At 36.0% G+C, this 23,691-nt stretch overlaps 1 protein-coding gene across 1 annotated transcript; it reads left to right on the forward strand.

The window, feature by feature from the left end:
• The first annotated feature begins 18,426 nt into the window (after positions 1-18,426).
• LOC124959340 (olfactory receptor 4C12-like) lies at positions 18,427-19,338 on the forward strand. The gene has a single exon (XM_047517859.1). The coding sequence runs from the start codon at positions 18,427-18,429 to the stop codon at positions 19,336-19,338; it is 912 nt and encodes a 303-aa protein (XP_047373815.1).
• The last annotated feature ends 4,353 nt before the right edge of the window (positions 19,339-23,691 follow it).

The following is a 23,691-nucleotide window of genomic DNA, read 5'->3' on the forward strand; positions in this document are numbered from 1 at the left end:
CCTTGGCAACAACATTCTACTCTACTTCTCTGCATTTGACATTTTTAGATTCCACATATCAGTGAAAGTTTACAGCCATTTACCTTTCTGGCTGACTTCTTTCACTTGGCATGTCCTTCAGGTCCATACATGTCTCAAATGTAAAGATTTCCTTCTTTTTAAATATGGAATGATAATCGGTTCTCTCTCTCTCCTCCCCCCTCCACACACACACACACACATCATCTGTTCTTCATTCATTTTTTCCATTGATGGACCATTAGTCTGATTTTGTGTGGATAATGTTGTAATGAACATAGCCAAGCATCTCTTTGAGATAATGACTTTATTTCCTTTGCCTATATAAGCCAAGTTTGATTACTGGGTCATAAATTAGTTATGTGCAAAGAAGTAAAAAGAAATAAACTATACTTTTTGAGTAATTTTCATATTGTGTTTTCCATAGTGGTTCTACAAATGAGGCTATTGGATGAACTGCCATTGAATGATAAGATACCATATACAGTTAAAAGAGCAGCAGCCTCCAAATCAGAGAAAATATTTGACCTTTGACTTTTTGGGACTAGTTTATTTCACTTAACATGATAGTCTCCAGATCCATCCACTTACAGGCAAATGTCATAAAGTTGTTCTTCTTTATGGCTGAGTAATACTCCATTGTGTATGTATACCACAATTTCTTTATCTAATCATCTGTTGAAGGGCACCTAAGTTAGATTCATAGCTTAGCTAATGTGAATTGTGCTGCCCTAAACATTGATGTGAGTGTATAACTGTAGCATGCTGATTTTAAATCTTTTAGATATATACCAGAGTTGGATAGCTGGTTCAAATGGTGGTTCCACTCCTAGTGTTTTAAGGAAACTCCATACTGCTAGCCTGAGTGGTTATACCAATTTAGAGTCCCACCATAAATGTATAAATGTACCTTTTCCCCATATCCTCACCAACATTTATTATTATTTATATTCCTGATAACTGCCATCTGAATGGAGTGAGATGAAATTTCAATGTGGTTTTGATTTGCATTTCCCTGATTTGTAGAGATCTTGAACATTTTTACATATATTTGTTGACCATTTTTATTTCTTCTTTGATAAGTGTCTGCTTAGTTATTGGGCCCATTTGTTGATTGGGTTATTATTATTTGTTATTGTTAAGGTTTTTGAGTTCTCTGTATATTCTGGATATTAATGTCCTATCTAAGCAGCAGGTAGCAAACATCTCCCATTCTGTAGGCTCTCTCTTCTTAATTGTTTCTTTTCTGTGAAGAATTTTCATTTGAAGCCACCACATTGATTTTTGGTTTTATTTCTTGTACTTTAGGACTCTTGTTAAGGAAGTCGGTTCCTTGGCCAACATCCTGGGGTGTTAGGACCTACTTTATCTTCTAGCAGTTGCAGAGTTCCTAGGTCTTTGATCTACTTCAAGTTGAACTTTGTGCAGTGTGAGAAATAGGGGTCAAATTTCATTCTTCTACATATGAATTTCCAGCACCATTTGTATAAAAGGCTATTTTCTACAACAATGTTGTTGGCGACTTTGTCCAGTATCAGATAATTGTACTTATATGTGTTTGTCTTTGTGACTTCTATTCTATTCCATCGGTCTTCATGTCTGTCTTGTTGCTCGTACTATGCCGATTTTGTTACCATACTTCTGTAGGATAGGTTGAGATTCAGTACTGTGATCCTCCTGCTTTGCTCTTCTCGCTGAGGATTGATTTGACTATGGGTCTCTTATTTTTCCAAATGAATTTGGGTTGCTTCTTCTAGTTCTGTGAAGAATGTCACTGGTATTTTGATGGGGATTCCATTGAGTCTGTAAAGCACTTTGGTAGTATAGCCATTTTGACAATATTCATTCTGCCAATTCAAGAACATGGGAGATCTGACAATCTTCTAAGGTCTTCATCAATTTCTTTCTTTAGTGTTCTATAGTTTCCATTGTAGAGGTCCTTCACCTCTTTTTTTTTTTTTTTTGATTGATTCCCAAGTATTTTTATTTTTAATGATTACTGTGAGTGGGAGAGTTTCCTAATTTCTTTTTCAGCAGATTAATTGTTGGAATATAGGAATATGATTGATTTATGAGTGTTGATCTTGTATTTTGTTACTTTGCTAAATTTATTTGTGAGCTCTAGATGTCTTCTGGTAGTTTTTTTTTTTTTTTTTTTTTTGGGGGGGGGTGTTCTGCCACATCTATTTCCTACCACTCTGACACTTGACATGGTTCTGTTCAAGTAGAGGATTCAATACTTGACACGGTTCTGTTGAAAGATCATCCTCCCTCTTGGGGGCCATAGGCGTGGCATGTCTCCATGTGCAGTTGCTTTTAATACTAATAATCAATATATCCTTAGATTCAGATTATAGAGAATACTAGGGAGATTTCATGGTACTGGGACACAAAATAACATACAATAAAGTTTAATATTAATACTTAGATGAAATCATAAATAAGCAATTATGATTTGCTCAAATTTGTAAGGAGCCTGTGATTTCTTTTAGTCCACAAAATTCTCTAAAAGTCATATATGAGAGTGTATTCCTCTGAGCTTTGATGTGGTGTTTGGTCTTCATTGCTGTCTTAGTGTTTATGATTAAGTTTAAGGATATTTTTCCCACTTAATAAATAAATAGGTTAATCATAGGTACAATTTGTATTCTTCCTATGTCTAGTTAGAGTTTTAGTCCATCATTGAGTACATGAAATAGAATAAATATTAACTATAACCTGATTCCTCTATTCTCTGTTAGTAAGAATGAAAACATTCCACTGTTAATAACTAACATTAGCATTCTTGAAAGGGGTAACTTCTATAGAAACTTAATGTCGTATTCTTTCAGGGAAATTAAAACTAAACGGAGCATGGTGCCCTCTACCTTGCTGGGAACTGTTTTTCTTTTTAAGCTATCATATAGTAAACATGTTTCTTGAATAAGATCATTAATTATACTCCTGAAGATTTTTTACTTAACATTTCCTTGTATTAACCATGAAATGATGTAATCAATACCAAAGAAAAAAACATACAAAAAGACTCTGTGAACAATAAAGATTCAGACTCAGTTTCAGAACACTTGGTGTCTCTGTCTGCTGTTTCTCCACTGCACCGATGCCTCCCATCCAACCCGGACCCCCAACTGCTGCTAGGACTGGACCCCAGCAGTGTTCTAAATATAGAATCATGTCATCAGCAAACAGAAATTTTGAGTTCTTCCTTTCCAGTTTGTATCCCTTTAATTTCCTAATCTTGCCTAATTGCCCTGGCTAGAATTTCAAGGACTATGTTGAATAGTAGTGGTGAAAGTCAACATCCTTGACTTCTTCCTGCTTTTAGAGGAAGTACTTTCAATTTTTCTACATATAGTATGATGTTGGCCTTGGGTTTGTCATATCAAGGTTTTATAATGTTAAGATAAGTTTATGTCTAGTTTTTCTAGTGTTTTAAACATGAATGGGTGCTGTACTTTGTCAAATGCTTTTTCTGCATCCATTGAGATAATTATGCTATTCTTGACCTTAGGCTTATTTATGTAGCAAATTACATTTTTGAATTTTGTATGTTGAACCAAACTTGCCTCCCTGCAATGAAACCCAGGGGTCATGGTGCACTATCTTTTTATGTGGTTTGTATGTGGTTTACCTATATTTCATTAAACATTTTGCATCTGTCTTCATTAATTATATTGGTCTAAAGTTTTCTTTCTTTGATATGTCTTTGTCTAGTTTGAATATCAGGTGATACTAGTTTCAGAGAATGAGTTTGGCAGTGTTCCCTCCTTTTCTATATCATGGACTAATTTGAGTAATTTTGGTATTAGTTCTTCTTTAAATGTCTTGTGGTACTTGGTTAAGAATCTGCCTGGTCCTGGGCTATTCTTTGTTGGAAGACTTTGCACAACTTCAATTTCATTACTCGAAATTTATCTGTTTAAGTTTTCTATATTTTCATTGTTCAATTTAGGTAGGTCATATGTCTCTAGGAATCTGTCCATATCTTTAAGATTTTCTAGTTTATTAGAGTATAAATTTTCAAAATAGTTTCTGATTATCCTCTGTGGTAATATTTCCTTTTTCATCTCTAATTTAGTTAATTTAAATGTTCTCTCTTTTTCTTTTTAGTTTGGCTAAGGTTTAATCAACCTTGTTTATCTTTTCTTGACTTTGGTTCTGATTTTAATTATTTCCTGTCTTCTACTGATTTGAGTTTTGGTTTGTTCTTCATTTTCCAGGGTCTTGGGATGTAATGTTAGATTATTTATTTGGTGTCTTTCTACTCTTTTGTTGCATAAACTGAATTCTATAAATTTTCCTCTTAGAACTGTCTTCATATGATCCCAGAAATTTTGATATGTTGTATTACTATTCTCATTTACTTCTAAGATTTGTTTCTATTCCTCCCCTAATTTATTCTGCTGTCCTTTTATAATAAATGTGTGCTATTTAATCTCCAGATGTAAAAGTGGTTTCTATTTTTATCTTGTCGTTGATTTCTGATTTCATTTCATTATTATCTGATAGAACAAAAGATATTATCTCTATTATGTTGTATTTGCTAGGATTTGCTTTGTGGCCTAAAATATGGTCTATTTTATAAAATGTTCCATGTGCTGCTAGGGAAAAAGTGAATTCAGTCATTGATGGATGAAATATTCTATGATGTCTGTTTGGTCCATATTATTAATTGTTCTACTTATTTACTTTTATTGGTCCTTCTTAGTTATACATGACAGTAGAATCTCCTTTGAAAAAAAGTTATACCATCATAGACTATATCTTATTCTAAATAGGATTCCATTCTTGTAGGTGGACAAAATGGTGGGAATCACTTAGGTATTTTCATGTTCATGTAGGAAAATTATGTTAGATTTTTTCTAATGTCTTTCCTATTTCTATCTCCCTCCCTTCCCTTCATTCCCCTTTGTCTCTTTGACTGACCTTCTCTTCTTCCCCTCCCCCTTGAATGTGGTTTAACTTCCACATTCGACCTTTGGTTTTGAGGGATTGACTTATTTCACTTAGCATGATAGTCTCCAAATCCATCCATTTAGTGGCAAATGTCATAAAGTAATTTTTCTTTATTGCTGAGTAATATTACATTGTGTAAATACACCACAATTTCTTTATACATTCATCTGTTGATGGGCAACTAAGTTGGCTCCATAGTTTAGCTATTGTGAATTGAGCTGCTATAAACATTGATGTGTCTGTGTCACTGTAGTATGCTGATTTTAAATCCCCAAGGAGTCTGGGTCAAATGTTGGTTCCATTCCTTGTTTTTTGAGGAATCTCCATACTGCTTTCCAGAGGGGTTACACCAATCTGCTGTCTCACCAACAACGTGTGAGCATTTCTTTTCCCCACATCCTCGCCAACATCTGTTTTACTGTATTCTTTATAGTTGCCATTCTGACTGGTTGAGATGAAATCTCAGTGTGGTTTTAAATTTGCATTTGTCTAATTGCTAGAGATGTGCAACTTTTAAAAATATATTTGTTGGCCATTCATATTTCTTCTTTAGAGAAGAATTTGTTCTGTTTCATTGCCCCTTTGTTGATTGGGTTATTGTTTTTGGTGTTAAGCTTTTTGAGTTCTTTGTATATTATCTATCTGAGGTATAGGTGGTAAAGATTTTTTTCCCATTCTGTAGGCTCTTTCTTCATGCTCTTGATTGTTTCCTTTACTATGAAGAAGCTTCTTAGTTTGTTGCCATTCTATTTATTAATTTTGGGGTTGAAAAATGTAGTGTTATTAAGAAAATTTGTTCCTGAGTCAATATGTTGAAGTGTGGGGCCTAAATTTTCCTCTAGTATGTGCAGGTTTTCTGGTATAATTCCTGGTTATTTGATTCACTTAGAGTTGATTTTTGTCAGGGTGAGAAATAACTTTCATTCTATTACATATAGATTTCCAGTTTTCCCAGAACCATTTGTTGAAGTGGCTATCTTTTCTCCAGTGTAATTGTATTTTTTGTGTAGAATCTTTATTCATTTCTGGATGATTTCTCCAGTGTTAACATCCCCCATTATTATTGTATTGTGATTTATTTGATTCTTAATGTTTAGAAGGGTTTGTTTTATGTATGTAGATGCACCATTGTTTGGGGAATAAATATTTACAATCCTTATATCTTGTTGTTTTATGATTCTCTTTAGTATGAAGTGAATTTCTTTGTCTCTTTTGATTTATTTTGGCTTGAAATCCACTTTCTGTCTATAGTAACATTGAATCTAAACTGTTTAAATGCTTTCATCAAAAGACATGAGTTGGAATATTGGATTAAAGAACACTATCCAACAATATGCTGTCTACAAAAGAGTTACTTCACAGGCAGAAGTATCCACAGATAGAAGGTGAAATGATGGAAAAGACATACCATAAAAATTGCACTCGTCAGCAAGCAGGGGTGGCTATTCTCACATTGAGTTGATTTTTGTATATAGCGATTATCTGTATATTTCTTTATGTACCAATATTACACGGTTTAGATTATTGTAACCTTGTCATATATTCTGAAATAAGAATGTATAATATCTGATGGCTATATCTTCTTACTGAAGATATAACTATATATACTGAAGATTCCTGGGATCATATGAAGACAGTTCTAAGAGGAAAATTTATAGAATTCAGTTTATGCAACAAAAGAGTAGAAAGACACCAAATAAATAATCTAACATTACATCCCAAGACCCTGGAAAATGAAGAACAAACCAAAACCCAAATCAGTAGAAGACAGGAAATAATTAAAATCAGAACCAAAGTCAAGAAAAGATAAACAAGGTTGATTAAACCTTAGCCAAACTAAAAAGAAAAAGAGAGAACATTTAAATTAACTAAATTAGAGATGAAAAAGGAAATATTACCACAGAGGATAATCAGAAACTATTTTGAAAATTTATACTCTAATAAACTAGAAAATCTTAAAGATATGGACAGATTCCTAGAGATATATGACTATATATACTGAAGATTTCCCTGGTTATTCATAGTTTTCTGTGGTTCCAAGTGATTTTTTTAAAAAAATATTGCTATGAAGAATGTTGTTGGCCTTTCTAGTGGCATTGCCTTGACTTTGTAGATCAATTGGGTGTTATAAACATTTCAACAGTATAATTCTTGTAATCTATGAACATGTAACATTTTTGTATTTATCTTTGTCTCCTTTATTTTTTATCAATATTTTATAATATTAGTATATAAATCTTTCATATTTTAAGTTATTTCTAAGTAGACTTTTTAGCAACAGAAAACTAGACTTTTTCACTGCTTTATAAAACTACTTATTTGTATATAAAAATGTGACTTTTGTTTCTTTACTTCGTGTCCTACAACTCTACTGAATTGATGTTTTAGTTCGCACAGTTTTTGTTTTGATGGTGGTGGTGGTGAATCCATAGGGGTTTTAATGTATATGGTCATATCCTTTGCAAACTGAGTTGATTTTAGTTCTTTCTTTAATATTTTTTTTTCTTTTTGGTATAGTTTTTCTAAGACTTCCTGTGCTATGTTTAACAGAAGTAGCAAGAATGGCCATCTTTGAATTACAGGAGTTCTAGACATAAAGCTGTTAATTTGACCTTGTTGATTATAACGTTAGCTCTAGGTTTTTCATGTATAACCTTTATTGTTTGAGGCAGATTCCTTCCTATTTTTGGTTGAGAGTTCTTTCCCCTCATGATTAGCATTTTGTCAGGTGCTTTTCCTGTGTCTGTTGAGATGATTTTTTTCTGTTTAATGTGTATCACATTGATTGACATTCATATGTTGATCTATCCTGCATCTCAGGGATAAATCCCATTTGATCAAGGTGCTCAGTCCTTCTAACAGGCTGTTTAATTTCATTTGCTATTATTTCTTGAGGATTTCACATTGTGTTCATCAGGAATATCGGCCTGTAGTTTTATTTTCTCATGGTGTCATTATCTGGTTTTGTTATCAGGTAATGCCGGACTCAGAGAATGAATTTGGAAATGTTCTTGTTTATTTAAAGAATTTAAGAAAGATTGGTTTTCGTTCTTGCTACATGTTTGTTAGAACACATGAAGACAAAGTCCTGGGATATTTTTGGGGGGAGATTTTCAATTACTTGTCAATCCCCTTATTCATTATTGACCCATTCAAAATTTCTCTTTCTTCTTGACTGAGTTTTGTCAGGTTATTCATTTCTAGGAATTTATCTATTTATTCAAGTTTAACAAATTTATTAATGTATTATTGTTTATAGTAATCTATTAGAGCCCTTATTTCTTAGGCCTTCATTATAATGCCTTATTTTTCATATCCCATTTTATTTATGTGAGTGTTCCTTCTTTTTTTTTTCACTGATCTATCTAAGGGTTTGCTAACTACCTTGCAAAAACCTAATGCTTAGCGTTTTGTTCACGCTATTGTTCTCCCCATCTCTATTTTATTTATTTCTGCTCTGATCTTTATTATTGCTTATCTGCTACTGACTTAAAGCTTAGTGCATTTCTCCTATCCTCCTGGTTCCTTGAGGAGTGAAGTTGGGTTACGTGAGATATTTCTTTTTTCTTGGTATAGATATTTACTACTATAAACTCTCTCCTAGTACTACTTTCCTGTATCCCAGATAAGGGAAACCACACAGTGTTTGTCTTTTGTGCCTAGCTTTGTTTTCTTATTTCTTGGTTTAAAAACACCATTTTTATGGCTGAGCTTCTCTGAGAAACTGCTCTGCATGTTTCAATGTCTGTGTGCTTTCTACTGTGCAGTCTTTGGTTGTGTGTTGGCGAATTTGATACAACTAGGGTTTCCTATTGCCTGAAGTATTTTAGCTTTTTTTCTTTGAGTAATTTCTGTTAATTGAGAGTGACGACGAAAGTCTATAGTGCAGTTGGACATACCTTTGGAAAAAGGCAGCTGATTGGTTTGAGTTTAAAACAGAGTAGACTACAAATGCACCTGGAGCTCTCCCACAGATACCTTGTGCGCTGTTCATCAAACTTGTCTATCTTCCCCAGCACCACCTGACTTTTCTCACCCAGGCCTTGGAGGAGATCTTTAGGCTTTAACTTGATTATCACTTCTCAGGAAGATCTTCTTGAAGACTCTCACTTTTACCCAAGTTCGGCCTTTTCCCACTGCATGGACATAGAGCACCATGTCTGTTGTTATAGAGCTTATCACTCTTTTATTTTTATTTATTTATTATTTTTTGCAGAGCTGGGGATTGAACCCAGGACCTCATGCTTATCAGGCAAGCACTCTATCACTAAGCAACATTCCAGTCCAACTACTCTTTTTTTTTTTTTTTTTTTTTTTTAATAGTTGAATTATTGCATTGCATCCTGAGTCCAGAGTCACTATTTGGGCTTTGATGGCAGACTTTTTAAATTTAAATATTAGTTCTGCCCCCTACACACTTTTAATATTTGGCAAATTAAATTCTTAGTGCCTCAGTCTTCTCATCTGTGAAATAGGAAAGATAGTAAAAGAATATTTGTTAAAAAAGAAAAAGATAAATCACTCAGATTCTGACTGCAGCCTGATGGATCATTCCAGTCCCTCAGATGAAGTCAAACTTTTATCAAAAGGTCTTTCACTAGCAGAGAGACAGTAGAAGGATGGGTGAGTGATCCACCTTTTGGTAAAGGCTCTTAAAAACTGCTTTTCCTTTGGGAAAATAGTGTCAGGGGAGTTGCCCACTTGTATAAAATTCGTGTACCTGAACTGGGAGAATCTAAGGACTTCAGCAGGCCAGGAAGTGAGCATTTCTGGGCAGAACTTATCTCAAAGGTACTGCCTCTACCAGGCAGTCCAGAGAGAACAGTGTTGGGAGAAGGAAACCTGAGTCCCAAATGCTAAAATATGTGGCTCTGCACCAGGCCATGATGCCTGAAAAAACACTTGTAAGAACCAGTTTCAGAAGATTTCTCATCCAAGGGACTTTTTATTAGTTACTGGTGTTAGATAATTGGATTTGCTTTCCCAGCTTTGGCAATGACCACCTAGTTCTTAGGGCAAAACTCAAGGCTGTGAGCTCAAGTTCCACACAAAAATTATGAAAACTCTTAAGATTTCTATGAGTCCCATAGAAACGGGAATGGACCACACCTGGTGAAACCAAGTCACTCCCTTCAAAATCCAGATTCCATTTAAACATGAAGTCAACGTGTATGATTTATTATCAGAACAAGTTGAGGCCAAATTGAGAAGTTCCAGAGGTAAAGGATTGGGGTGATCCTCAGTAAGTAGGAGAACAATACTTTTCTTTTATATTTTCCTTCAGGCTTTTCTTTTCTGGAAATGCTGATTTTATTTTTTACAATAAATTAACACGACAACTATTCTGCACATACTTCTTAATGAAGCAAATTCTATTACAGTCTACTTTAAGTATTTTTGGGTCTGCAAAGAACCCACTGATGAAAAGTTAGCAGTTCATAATTTTAATATTAAGTTGTGCAAAAAAATGAGCCCCTTTTAGTAGTTTTCATCTATGAAACCAGAACAATCTATGACATTTATACACCAGCAATTTCTTTCTGATACTAATCCTGAAAGCCACAGTTAGCAAGTAAATTTGATAAAATCTTTAGATTTATTTAACTTTTTTTTTTTTAGTTGTACTTGGACACAATCCCTTTATTTTATTTATTTATTTTTATGTGGTGAGGATCAAACCCAGTGCCTCGCACATGCCAGGCAAACAGTCTACCACTGAGCCACAGCTCCAGCCCCCAAATTTTGGATTTCAAATGAACACTTCTTTGAAATTTGGTGACACATCTACATAAAAATGCATCTTCCCTACACGACTTTATGTCCATCTTTCTCTTCTTATTCCTCTTTCTCTTTTCTCCTCACTTTGCTCCACCTTTTCTCCTTCTTCTCCTTCCTCTCTTATTTTCTTTCCTTTGTTTTCTCCACTCCTTCCTCTTTTATGCTCCTTCTTTATACATACCCTTTCTTGCACTCTCTTTAAATGTTTGGTAACTTCTAATATTGGCATCACCATAGATACAGAGATGAATCAACTAAGCATTTATCTGAATAGTGATCTAGGTTTAATATTTTCTGGAAATCTCCATACTCAGTCATAAAAGAGTCAAACTTGGAAGGATTATATCTTCTATGTTTTGGCAGATGGCTTTAGCAAATAAATTAATGAAATGAATGAGCAACTACTCCTACAAAGTGAGAAAACAAAATGAACAATAATTCAATTTCTATGCTAAGGATACTTTTCCTTCTTTCTCTTTTTATTTGTTTTATTCTTTATTTTTGACATGTGTCCTTATCTCTCTTGTTCCCTTCACTTGGGCAGCTATACTTTCAGATTCTTTGCCTTTCAAAAATGTTCAGTGACAATTTTTAGTTTTATTTAGGGATACTTTCATGAGAACAGTAATTCATACAACAACAATAGCACTACATTGAAAGTGATTTTAATCTTTATAACAGTCCTAAACATAGGTAAGGTACATTTACCTCTAGATTAATAGATAAAACATGAAGCACAGAGCTATAAAGTACATATTATGTTGTTAGCAATGGTTAGATTCAGGACTCCAAAATGTCTGGATTTTAAACTGATTTCTCTTTCTTTGACTTTAATGTATTACTATTTTCTTCCTCTTGATTTCTCTATTCCATTTTAATTCCCCTTTGCCTCTTTTCTTCTTCTCTCAGTAAATATTTTATGAATGTTTACATTTTGGCCAGCACTAGGAATACCAAAAAGTGAGTTTCATTGTGGTGAGAGAGGACTTTCGCCTTCAAAGACTCAAAGTTTGAACACAGACAGAGGAGCATGTACAATTCCTGGGCTTGGACAAACACAGTAGCACCATTGAAGTACTGAAGAAGGTGAGAAGCTGCTGGTGGCGAAGTAGGAAAAAGGATAACTCATAAAGGATCTATGTGTGTACCTCAGTTGTTTTCGTAGGACTGAAATTTAGTACAACAATTTTTTCTGGTAAGTATATCCGCCTACTCTGTTAAAGCCACATCACTGACTGGCTCTTGAAACATGAGGCATAGTATTTTTTTTCTATCTTATTTTTTAAAAAAAACTACACGGGGCTCTCTTCACGGGGCGGTCCAAGATGGCGGCCTAGAGGGAGACTGCACCTCCGGTCGCTCCACAACCCAGGAGTTAAGAAGGGGAGGCATTGAGAGACTCGGACTGAAGTGGAGCCACGGGTGAGTCTGCCCACTGGGTAAAGCTCGGCCCGGGTGGCAGGCCCAGATAGAGGTGGCTTATCGGAGCCGGGCAGGGCAGCTAGAGTCATCCACAGGCAGTCCTGCGCACTCCGGCGGTGGGCCCCGCCCACACAGCCAGCTTCTCCAGGTTCTCGGAATGGAACTGGCCCGCTAGTGAGAGCCTGTCTGAACAGAGCACGCTCCGAGTCCCGGAGCCCCTGCAGTGCAGTGTACTCCTGCAAAGAACCAGCGGAGAGCCTCGATCTGCAGTCAGCCTCAGGGATAAGGGCAGGGCAGCCAGAGACCTCTTCAGGCGGCACTGCCCACTCCGGCTGCGGGCTCTCTTCACGGGGCGATCCAAGATGGCGGCCTAGAGGGAGACTGCACCCCCGGTCGCTCCAGAACCCAGGAGTTAAGAAGGGGAGGCATTGAGAGACTCGGACTGAAGTGGAGCCACGGGTGAGTCTGCCCACTGGGTAAAGCTCAGCCCGGGTGGCAGGCCCAGATAGAGGTGGCTTAGCAGAGCCGGGCAGGGCAGCTTGAGTCTTCCCAAGGTAGTCTTCCACACTCCGGCAGTGGGCTCTTTCCACACGGCCAGCTGCACGGTGCAGGCCCACAGTGAGAGCATTTCCGCACAGAGCCAGTTCCAAAACGTGGAACCAGTAGGGGGCTAGGGGCAGTATTCTTCGAATGAGCTGCTTTATCAGATTCCTCCAAGACATCAGGCTACTGAAGGCTGGGAGGTGATACACTGGAAATCTACTGGGACACTATAAGCCAATAGTGGAAAACTGCAATATCTCAGGGTCCCACTGACAACTGACCATTATGAGAAAACAAGGGAAGAAAATGTCCCAAACAAACCTAGATACTACATCAATAAAACCCAATGACAGCAGAGCAGAAGAAATGTCAGAAAGGGAGTTCAGAATGTACGTAATTAAAACGATCAGGGAAGCTAATGAGGAGATGAAAGAGCAAATGCAGGCATTGAAGGAGGAGATGAAAGAGCAAATGCAGGCATTAAATGATCGCACCAATCAACAGTTAAAAGACCAAATATGGGAAGCAAGAGATCATTTCAATAAAGAGTTAGAGATACTGAAAAAAAAACAAACTGAAATCCTTGAAATGAAGGAAACAATAAACCAAGTTAAAAACTCCATAGAAAGCATAACCAATAGGATAGAACACCTGGAAGACAGAACCTCAGACATTGAAGACAAAATATTTAACCTTGAAAACAAAGTGGAACAAACAGAGAAGATGGTAAGAAATCATGAACAGAATCTCCAAGAACTATGGGATATCATGAAAAGGCCAAATTTGAGAATTATTGGGATTGAGGAAGGCTTAGAGAAACAAACCAAAGGAATGAACAATCTATTCAATGAAATAATAACAGAAAATTTCCCAAATCTGAAGAACGAAATGGAAAACCAAGTACAAGAGGCTTATAGAACTCCAAACATACAAAATTATAACAGACCCACACCAAGGCACATTATTATGAAAATACCTAACATACAAAATAAAGACAGAATTTTAAAGGCCGCGAGAGAAAAGAATCAAATTACATTCAGAGGGAAACCAATAAGAATATCAGCAGATTTTTCAATCCAGACCCTAAAAGCTAGAAGGGCCTGGAACAACATATACCAAGCCCTGAAAGAAAATGGATGCCAACCAAGAATCTTATACCCAGCAAAACTTACCTTCAAATTTGACGATGAAATAAGATCCTTCCATGATAAACAAAAGCTAAAGGAATTTACAAAAAGAAAGCCAGCATTACAGAACATTCTCAGCAAAATATTCCATGAGGAAGAGATGAAAAACAACGATGCAAATCAGCAACAGGAGGCGCTAGCCTAAAGGAATAGCCAAATAAAGGAGAAACCGAATCATGTCAAAAACAAATATGAGTCAATTGACTGGGAATACAAATCATATCACAATAATAACCCTGAATGTTAATGGCCTGAATTCATCAATCAAAAGACACAGACTGGCAGATTGGATTAAAAAGAAAAATCCAACAATATGCTGCCTGCAAGAGACACATCTCATAGAAAGAGACACCCATAGACTAAAGGTGAAAGGATGGGGAAAAACATACCATGCACACGGACACAGCAAAAAAGCTGGAGTATCCATCCTCATCTCAGATAATGTGGACTTCAAACCAAAACTAGTCAGAAGGGATAAAGAAGGACACTACATGCTGCTTAAGGGAAGCATAAATCAGCAAAACATAACAATCATAAATATCTATGCCCCGAACATTGGCTCATCCACGTACGTCAAACAAATCCTTCTCAATTCCAGAAATCAAATAGACCACAACACAATAATACTAGGCGATTTTAACACACCTCTCTCACCACTGGATAGATCGTCCAAACAAAAATTGAATAAAGAAACTATAGATCTCAACAACACAATCAGCAATTTAGACTTAACGGACATATATAGAATATACCATCCAACAAAGAATGAATACACTTTCTTCTCAGCAGCACATGGATCATTCTCTAAAATAGACCATATTTTATGCCACAAAGCTACTGTTAGTAAATACAAGAAGATAGAGATACTACCTTGCACTCTATCAGATCATAATGGATTGAAATTAGAAATAAATGACAGAATAAAAAACAGAAACTTCTCCAATACCTGGAGACTAAATAATACACTATTATATGATGAATGGATAACAGAAGACATCAGGAGGGAAATAAAAAAATTCTTAGAAGTAAACGAGAACAAAGACACATCATATCAAAATCTCTGGGACACTATGAAAGCAGTACTTAGAGGAAGATTTATTTCATGGGGTGCATTCAAAAAAAGAAGTAGAAATCAACAAATAAACGAGTTAACACTACAGCTCAAAGCACTAGAAAAAGAAGAGCAGACCAATACCAAAAGTAGTAGAAGACAGGAAATAGTTAAAATCAGAGCCGAAATCAACGAAATCGAAACAAAAGAAACAATCGGAAAAATTAATAAAATAAATAGTTGGTTCTTTGAAAAAATAAATAAAATTGATAAACCCTTAGCCACACTAACAAAGAGAAAGAGGGAGAAAACTCAAATTACTAAAATTCGGAATGAACAAGGAAACATCACAACAGATACGAGTGAAATACAAAACATAATTAGAAGCTATTTCGAAAATCTATACTCCAACAAAACAGAAAACCTTGAAGACATCAACAAATTTCTAGAGACATATGAACTACCTAAACTGAACGAGGAGGACATACACAACTTAAATAAACCAATTTCAAGCAATGAAATAGAAGAGGTCATCAAAAGCCTACCAACAAAGAAAAGTCCAGGACCAGATGGATTCTCAGCCGAGTTCTATAAAACCTTTAAAGAAGAGCTCATTCCAATACTCCTCAAATTATTCCATGAAATAGAAGAGGAGGGAACCCTACCAAACTCGTTCTATGAAGCCAATATCACCCTGATACCTAAACCAGACAGAGACACATCAAGGAAAGAAAATTTCAGACCAATATCCTTAATGAACATCGATGCAAAAATTCTCAACAAAATTTTAGCAAATCGCATACAAATATATATTAAAAAGATAGTGCACCACGATCAAGTGGGTTTTATCCCAGGGATGCAAGGTTGGTTCAACATTCGGAAATCAATAAATGTCATTCACCATATCAACAGACTTAAAGCTAAGAATCACATGATTATTTCAATAGATGCAGAAAAAGCATTTGATAAAATACAGCATCCCTTCATGCTCAAAACACTAGAAAAAATTGGGGTAGTGGGAACATTCCTAAACATTATAAAGGCCATCTACGCTAAGCCCATGGCTAATATCATTCTAAATGGTGAAAAACTGAAAGCATTCCCCCTAAAAACTGGAACAAGGCAGGGATGCCCTCTTTCACCGCTTCTATTCAACATCGTCCTTGAGACTCTAGCCAGAGCAATCAGACAAACCAAAGAAATTAAAGGGATACGAATAGGAAAAGAAGAACTCAAACTATCCCTGTTCGCTGATGACATGATTATATATTTAGAGGAACCTGGAAATTCCACCAGAAAACTTTTAGAACTCATAAGTGAATTCAGTAAAGTAGCAGGTTACAAGATCAATGCTCATAAATCCAATGCATTTTTATACATAAGTGATGAATCTTCAGAAAGAGAAATTAGGAAAACTACTCCATTCACAATAGCATCGAAAAAAATAAAATACTTGGGAATCAATCTCACAAAAGAGGTGAAAGACCTCTACAATGAGAACTACAGAACACTAAAGAAAGAAATTCAAGAAAACCTTAGAAGATGGAAAGATCTCCCATGTTCCTGGATAGGCAGAATTAATATCGTCAAAATGGCTATACTACCTAAAGTTCTATACAGATTCAATGCAATTCCAATTAAAATCCCAATGATGTACCTCGCAGAAATAGAGCAAGCAATTATGAAATTCATCTGGAAGAATAAAAAACCTAGAATAGCTAAAGCAATCCTCAGTAGCAAGAGCGAAGCAGGGGGTATTGCAAAACCAGATCTTCAACTCTACTACAAAGCAATAGTAACAAAAACGGCATGGTATTGGTACCAAAATAGACAGGTAGATCAATGGTACAGAATAGAGGACATGGACACAAACCCAAATAAATACAATTTTCTCATACTAGACAAAGGTTCCAACAATATGCAATGGAGAAAAGATAGCCTCTTCAACAAATGGTGCTGGGAAAACTGGAAAACTATATGCAATAGAATGAAACTAAACCCCTATCTCTCACCCTACACAAAACTCAACTCAAAATGGATCAAGGACCTCGGAATCAGACCAGAGACCCTGCATCTTATAGAAGAAAAAGTAGGTACAAATCTTCAACTTGTTGGCTCAGGATCAGATTTCCTTAACAGGACTCCCATAGCACAAGAAATAAAAGCAAGAATAAACAACTGGGATAGATTCAAACTAAAAAGCTTTCTCTCAGCAAAGGAAACTATCAGAAATGTGAAGAGAGAGCCTACAGAGTGGGAGAATATCTTTGCCAACCATACCTCAGATAGAGCGCTAATTTCCAGAATCTATAAAGAACTCAAAAAACTCTACACGAAGAATACAAATAATCCAATCAACAAATGGGCTAAGGAAATGAACAGACACTTCACAGAAGAAGATGTACAAGTAATCACCAGATATATGAAAAAATGTTCAACATCCCTAGTAATAAGGGAAATGCAAATCAAAACTACCCTAAGATTTCATCTCACCCCAATTAGAATGGCGATTATCAAGAATACAAGCAACAATAGGTGTTGGCGAGGATGTGGTGAAAAAGGAACACTCATACATTGCTGGTGGGGTTGCAAATTAGTGCAACCACTCTGGAAAGCAGTGTGGAGATTCCTCAGAAAGCTTGGAATGGAAACACCATTTGACCCAGCTATCCCACTCCTTGGCCTATACCCAAAGGACTTAAAATCAGCATACTACAGAGATACAGCCACATCAATGTTCATTGCTGCTCAATTCACCATAGCCAGATTGTGGAACCAACCTAGATGTCCTTCAGTTGATGAATGGATAAAGAAACTGTGGCATATTTATACAATGGAATATTACTCCGCAATGAAGAATGATAAAATTATGGCATTTGTAGGCAAATGGTCGAAATTGGAGAATATCATGCTAAGTGAGATAAGCCAATCTCAAAAAACTAAAGGACGAATGATCTCGCTGATAAGCGGATGAGGACATATAATGGGGGGTGGGAGGGGCTAGCATTAGGTTTAGGGTTAGGTTTAGAGTTAGGCTAAGGAGAGCAGTAAGAATGAAGGAAAGAAGGACTGTGTAGAGGGAAAAGAGGGGTGGGAGGGGTGGGAGGGGTGGGAGGGGTGGGGGGGAGGGGAAAAATATAATAAACATCATTACCCTATGTAAACGTAAAAAAAAAATAAATAAATAAATAAAAAAAAATAAAAAAAAAAAAAATAAAAAAAACTACACAATTGTCTTTACTATAGAAGATTCAAAGACATCAGGAAAGTATAAAGAACAAAATAAATACACCTACATTATCGTTTGGAGAAATGGTTAACATGGTTTGGTGCTTGTTCTTCCTACATGATAGACTAGAAAACAATAAGCCAGCTGTGGACTTATTTATTCACTAAGTGAAAATCCTTTTATTGAGAAGGAGTCTGGTTTTCTATTTTTCAGGATGGTCACCTGCAACATAAACTGAATTCATGGTGAGGATGAATAATGTGACGGAGTTCATCCTTTTGGGTTTGACCCCAAACATGAAGCTTCAGAAATTTTCATTTGTTGTCTTTTTAACTGTATACTTGGTCACCTTGGCAGGAAACCTGCTCATCATGGTCACCATCAGCACCAGCAGGGCCCTCGGGACTCCCATGTACTTCTTCCTGACTTACCTGTCCTTGATAGATGGCTGCTGTTCATCATCTATGACTCCTAAAATGCTAGCTGACTCTCTTTCTGTGAACAAAACCATCTCTTTTTGTGGATGCATGGCACAAGTCTTTGCTGAGCATCTCTTTGGGGCTGCTGAAATTATTCTTCTCACAGTGATGGCCTATGACCGCTATGTAGCCTTTTGTAAACCCCTGCACTACAGGATCATCATGAACCACCAGGTGTGCAACCTTCTGGTGGGGGTGGCCTGGGCCGGAGGCTTTGTCCATGCAACCATTCAGATCCTCTTCACGGTCTGGTTACCTTTCTGCGGCCCCAACGTCATAGACCACTTTATGTGTGACTTGAATCCTTTGTTGAAATTTGTCTGCATGGACACCAGTACCCTCGGGCTCTTTGTCGCTGCCAACAGTGGGTTCATCTGCCTGTTAAACTTTCTCCTCCTGATTGTCTCTTATGCGGTCATCCTATATACTCTGAAGTCTTACAGCTTGGAGGGAAGGCGTAAGGCCCTCTCCACCTGTGTCTCTCACATCACTGTAGTTATCTTATTCTTCGTGCCCTGCATATTTGTGTATCTGCGCCCAGTGACTATCTTCCCCACTGATAAAGCTGTGGCTGTGTTTTATACCATGATAACTCCTATGTTAAATCCTTTAATCTACACTCTCAGGAATGCAGAGGTGAAAAATGCTATGAAGAAACTCTGGGTCAAAAGTTAATTTTAGTGAAGAAACAATCACAAAATGTAAAATTATTTTATTCTTCAACTACTTAAGAGAAAAGACTAAAATATTTAAGATTGTAAGCTATACGATGAATACATCAAAGGATGATATTGTTGGTATATAAACCTTTTGAATTAAGGCTCAGGTACTATATTATTTTTATTATAAAAATATTCCATTCAGATTAATTTATTGTCTGTAATCAAAATTTTGTGTCAGAGTTAGTTAGAATTCTTGTTGAAGTGCACATTTCCAGGATATAGCTCTAGAACAGGCATATGTGCATTTTAAATAAATTATCCAGAAGATTTTAAACAAGTGATCTATATGCATATCTCAAGCCATATTGGTATAAGTTATGCTTGCAAACTTATCCTGTCAATGAATCACCTTACTACAACAGTTCCTTGAAAGTATCTTGCATTGCAGAAACTATGAGAATTATGAACTCTCAATTCTTTATAAATCATGCAATGCATATTAATTGCTTTTGTGATTTCACAGGAAAAATGAAGTGTTCTGGTAACACAGAAAGGTTGTGAATATTTATTCTTCATCTTCTTTTCCTATTCTTTCTAATTTTTGTCATGTCTGGTCTGATTCTTTTTGTCTTTTCCTTCAAAAGGAAAATTCACCATGTATTAAAGATACATTATTTGGGTTAAAACATAATAACCCTAGTTGGTCTTTCATGCTGGGAGCCTGGTTTTCAGAATTTTGCTTTGTGGAGATGATTTCATGTATTATTTTTGAAAGCATAGTTTTGTGGAATGGATAAGAGTCTTCTGTCATGGTTAAGAACAGAGATTCAGAGCAAGAGAGATCCTAACTTAGTTTTGCAATAGATGGTATGAATTTTGATGAATCACACTTCTATAAGTTTAAGTTAAAGAGGAATGATAGAGATATTTTCAGAATTGAATACATAATCCTTATAAAGCTCTTAACACTAATGCTCAAGAGCTGTCAGCTGTTATGAGTATTCTTTATTAGTGGGGTCTCTGTAACTAAAATAGAACCTCACTTATCTACTTTTATTTAACTTTAGAAGGCATGATCCATACAAAATTTCTGCCCCTGCTCTGATGAATAATACTTTGAGCTGACTGGTATTGCATTTCAGGGATTGGCTGTGTCTGTGTGTGCCCCGCCATTACCATTCTGCTCCCTCCGGGTTTTCTGACCTCCATTGGTCCCATACCTCTGTCCTGGGGGCTGATCCACTTATGGGTTTGGTTTTCCTCTGACAGGTCTGGTTTGAAGGAATCAAGGAGTGATTTTATTGTGAATCTGGGTCAATTATTGGGAAACCAGAATATGTTCAGTGAGACATTTGTTCAGAGGAGGTCATGTGGCACAGAGACAAGTCATCTCAAGTCAGATTCCCTGAGTTCAGATGTGACCTGGGCAAACTGCTTAATCTATTTATCTCACATTTTCTTCATCTGTGGAAATGAGACTGAGAGTTCCTCTCTCACAGATGTGTGGGGTTACTCTCTCACAGATGTGTGGGGTTAATTAGGTGAGTTAATATTTGTTAAGTGCTTATTATCAGAGTCAGACACATAGTAAATACTGTGGAAGCAGTTTTTAAGGTTAAAAAAAAAAGTATTGTCTGATGCTGACCCAATGTCCAGTTGGGCAGATTTTGCCTTATATATTTTTTAGAAATAGCAGAATGTTCATTTTGTCTACTACATCAGAACCTCTGTGGATCTTGCCCTGGTCCCTGTCTCCTGAGGTTGCTGGTTTTTTTTTTTTTTTTTTTTTTTTAAACTGATTCTTTTTAGTTATATATAATAATAGGATTCTTTTTTTTTTTTTTTTTTTTTTTTTTTGGTGGTGCTGGGGATTGACCCCAGGGCCTCATGCTTGCAAGGCAAGCACTCTACCAACTGAGCTATATCCCCAACCCATAGGATTCATTTTGACATCTTCTTTTATGACCAATACTGTATCATGTAATTTTCTTCTTACATGACTTTCCCCTTATTGACTCATAGCACCATTATTAGGTATCTGGAAGTCCTTTTGGAGTTTTGGATGATGTGGAAGTATTTGGGGTAGGAGGTCAATAGAACTAGAATTGAGTTCTCTTTCACTAGTTTATGTAACATTTTGTGTATATCATAACCTCTCAAGATTTATTTTAATCTTAGTTCACTCTATGTATAATTAAAAGTTAGTACATATTCCATAGAGTTATTTTAATTAGTCCTTGGATGAGACATTGCATACAAAGTATAAAGGACAGTACTTGTCACTCAGTGAGTAAATATCATAATCTTATTGTTTCCCTCTCTCCTTCATCAGTGTCTCAATTCCATCTGCCTTTTGTAAAAAAAACTTCATGATTTGTTTATTTTTAATTCTATGTAGATACTATATTAGGAGACCATGAAGAACCTTATGAGACTAACTCGCCCATCCTCAAATTACTGCAAGATGTATAAGATGAACTATGCACAATTCACCTTAAAAAAACAGAATATCTACAAAGTTAAAATCAGATTAAGGAAGACCTCAAAATTTAGTGGAGATCAAATTTATGAGACTCTAAACATAAGTGAGATCATGTGGTAGTTGATTTTCTGTTCCTGGCTATTTCATGTATTATAATGATGTCTGATTCCATTCATTTTGTCATAAATGACAAGAGTTCATCTTTTTTTATTACAGAATAATATTCCACTGTATATATGTATCACATTTTCTTTAACCATTCACAGCTTGATGGACACTTAAGATGCTGCCATTTCTTGGCTATTCTACATAGTGCTGCTGTAAACATGGCAGAGCAGATAGCTGTTCAACATACTAATTTAATTTCCTTGTAGAGATACTCAGTAGTGGAATTGCTGGATCATAAAGTAGTTCTGTTTTTGAATTTTCAAGGAACCTGCTGATTTCCACTGTGGCTGTTATTACTTTACATTCCTACCAGTGGTATTCAATGGTTCCCTTTGCTCCACATCCAGTGCTAGCACTTAATCTCACAGAAGTTGAGTAAAATGATGTTTTCCAGAGGCCAAGAGTTGTGGAGGTGAGTTAGGGAAAGGTTGATTGATGGGTAGAAAGTTTTAAGAAGTTCTAGTGTGTGATTATACAGTAAAGGAACTATATCATAATAATGTAATGTACATTTTTAAAAGCTAGAAAAAGGGTTTTTGAAAGCTTTCACCATAAAATGATAAATATTTGAAGATATAAATGTTTATCCTAATTTAAACATTGTACAATGTATACCTGCATTGAAACATTATATGGTATCACATTAATATGTATAATTTTAATTTTTATATACCCATTAAAATGAATTTAAAAAGAAAATAGGCTTAAAAATGAAAAATAGGAAGCTGTATCCCATAACTAAAAATTATAGTAAAACCTAGTGTTACTAACTACTGTGTGACTCATGTTACAAGTCATTCTCTTATTTAATCCCACAAGAGCCTTCTGAAATACATAAGAATTTTTTCTCCTGATTTTAAAAATAATTAACCATAGCTTGGAAAATTAAAATAGTTCCTCTAGGTCACAAATGTAGCAAATACCTGAGGTGGGATTTGAGCCCATGTAACTTTGTTTCAAGACCTGACTCTTAAACCCTGCTGTATATACTGTAAGGATGGCACTTAACTGAGTAGGGAGACTTCCACCTGAGGGGTATGGGCAATACAGGTGTAAGCACACACAAAAGGCATAAATCCAGAGTGAAATAGCCTTTAAAAGTGACACAGGGATAAGATAGCAACTCAGAAGGCAGAAGTGCCACTTTATGTTGGGTGTGGAAAGAAGATTCCAGAACAAGAATTCACAGTGTGTATCAAACCATGTCAGGAATGTGAATCAATGAGCCGAAGGCCTGAGTAAAACCACTAGCAAGGATTTCTGTAGGTGGGAGGGGAGTTTTATCCAACCTGGATGAATGTCATTACTCTCTTCCTGAAATCCCCAACTAACCTTAACCTTACTATAGTTGGTTCAGTTCCAGTTAAAATCAGGATAAAACATGTATTCAGGCAACCATCCTGCTCCCTGCACCTGGAGACTTTGGGTGTACTTCCTGGCATCCAAAGAGCAATTGCTCTTTTTGGTGAATTCTGGTGTTGTCAACATTGATTTCTACTTTTGTCCTTTTTATTTTTTATTCTTATTTTATTTTTTATTTTTTTTTATTTTTTGGTACCAGGAGTTGAACTTAGGGACACTTAGCCACTGAGTCACATCTTCAGTACTTTTTTTATATTTTATATAGAGATAGGGTCTTGCTAAGTTGCTTAGGGCCTCACTAAGTTGCTGAGGCTGGCTTTGAACTCAGGATCCTCCTGCCTCAGCCTCCTAAGC

The sequence above is a fragment of the Sciurus carolinensis genome, chromosome 11 (genome assembly GCF_902686445.1).
Source record: "Sciurus carolinensis chromosome 11, mSciCar1.2, whole genome shotgun sequence".
Taxonomy (NCBI): Eukaryota; Metazoa; Chordata; class Mammalia; order Rodentia; family Sciuridae; genus Sciurus; species Sciurus carolinensis.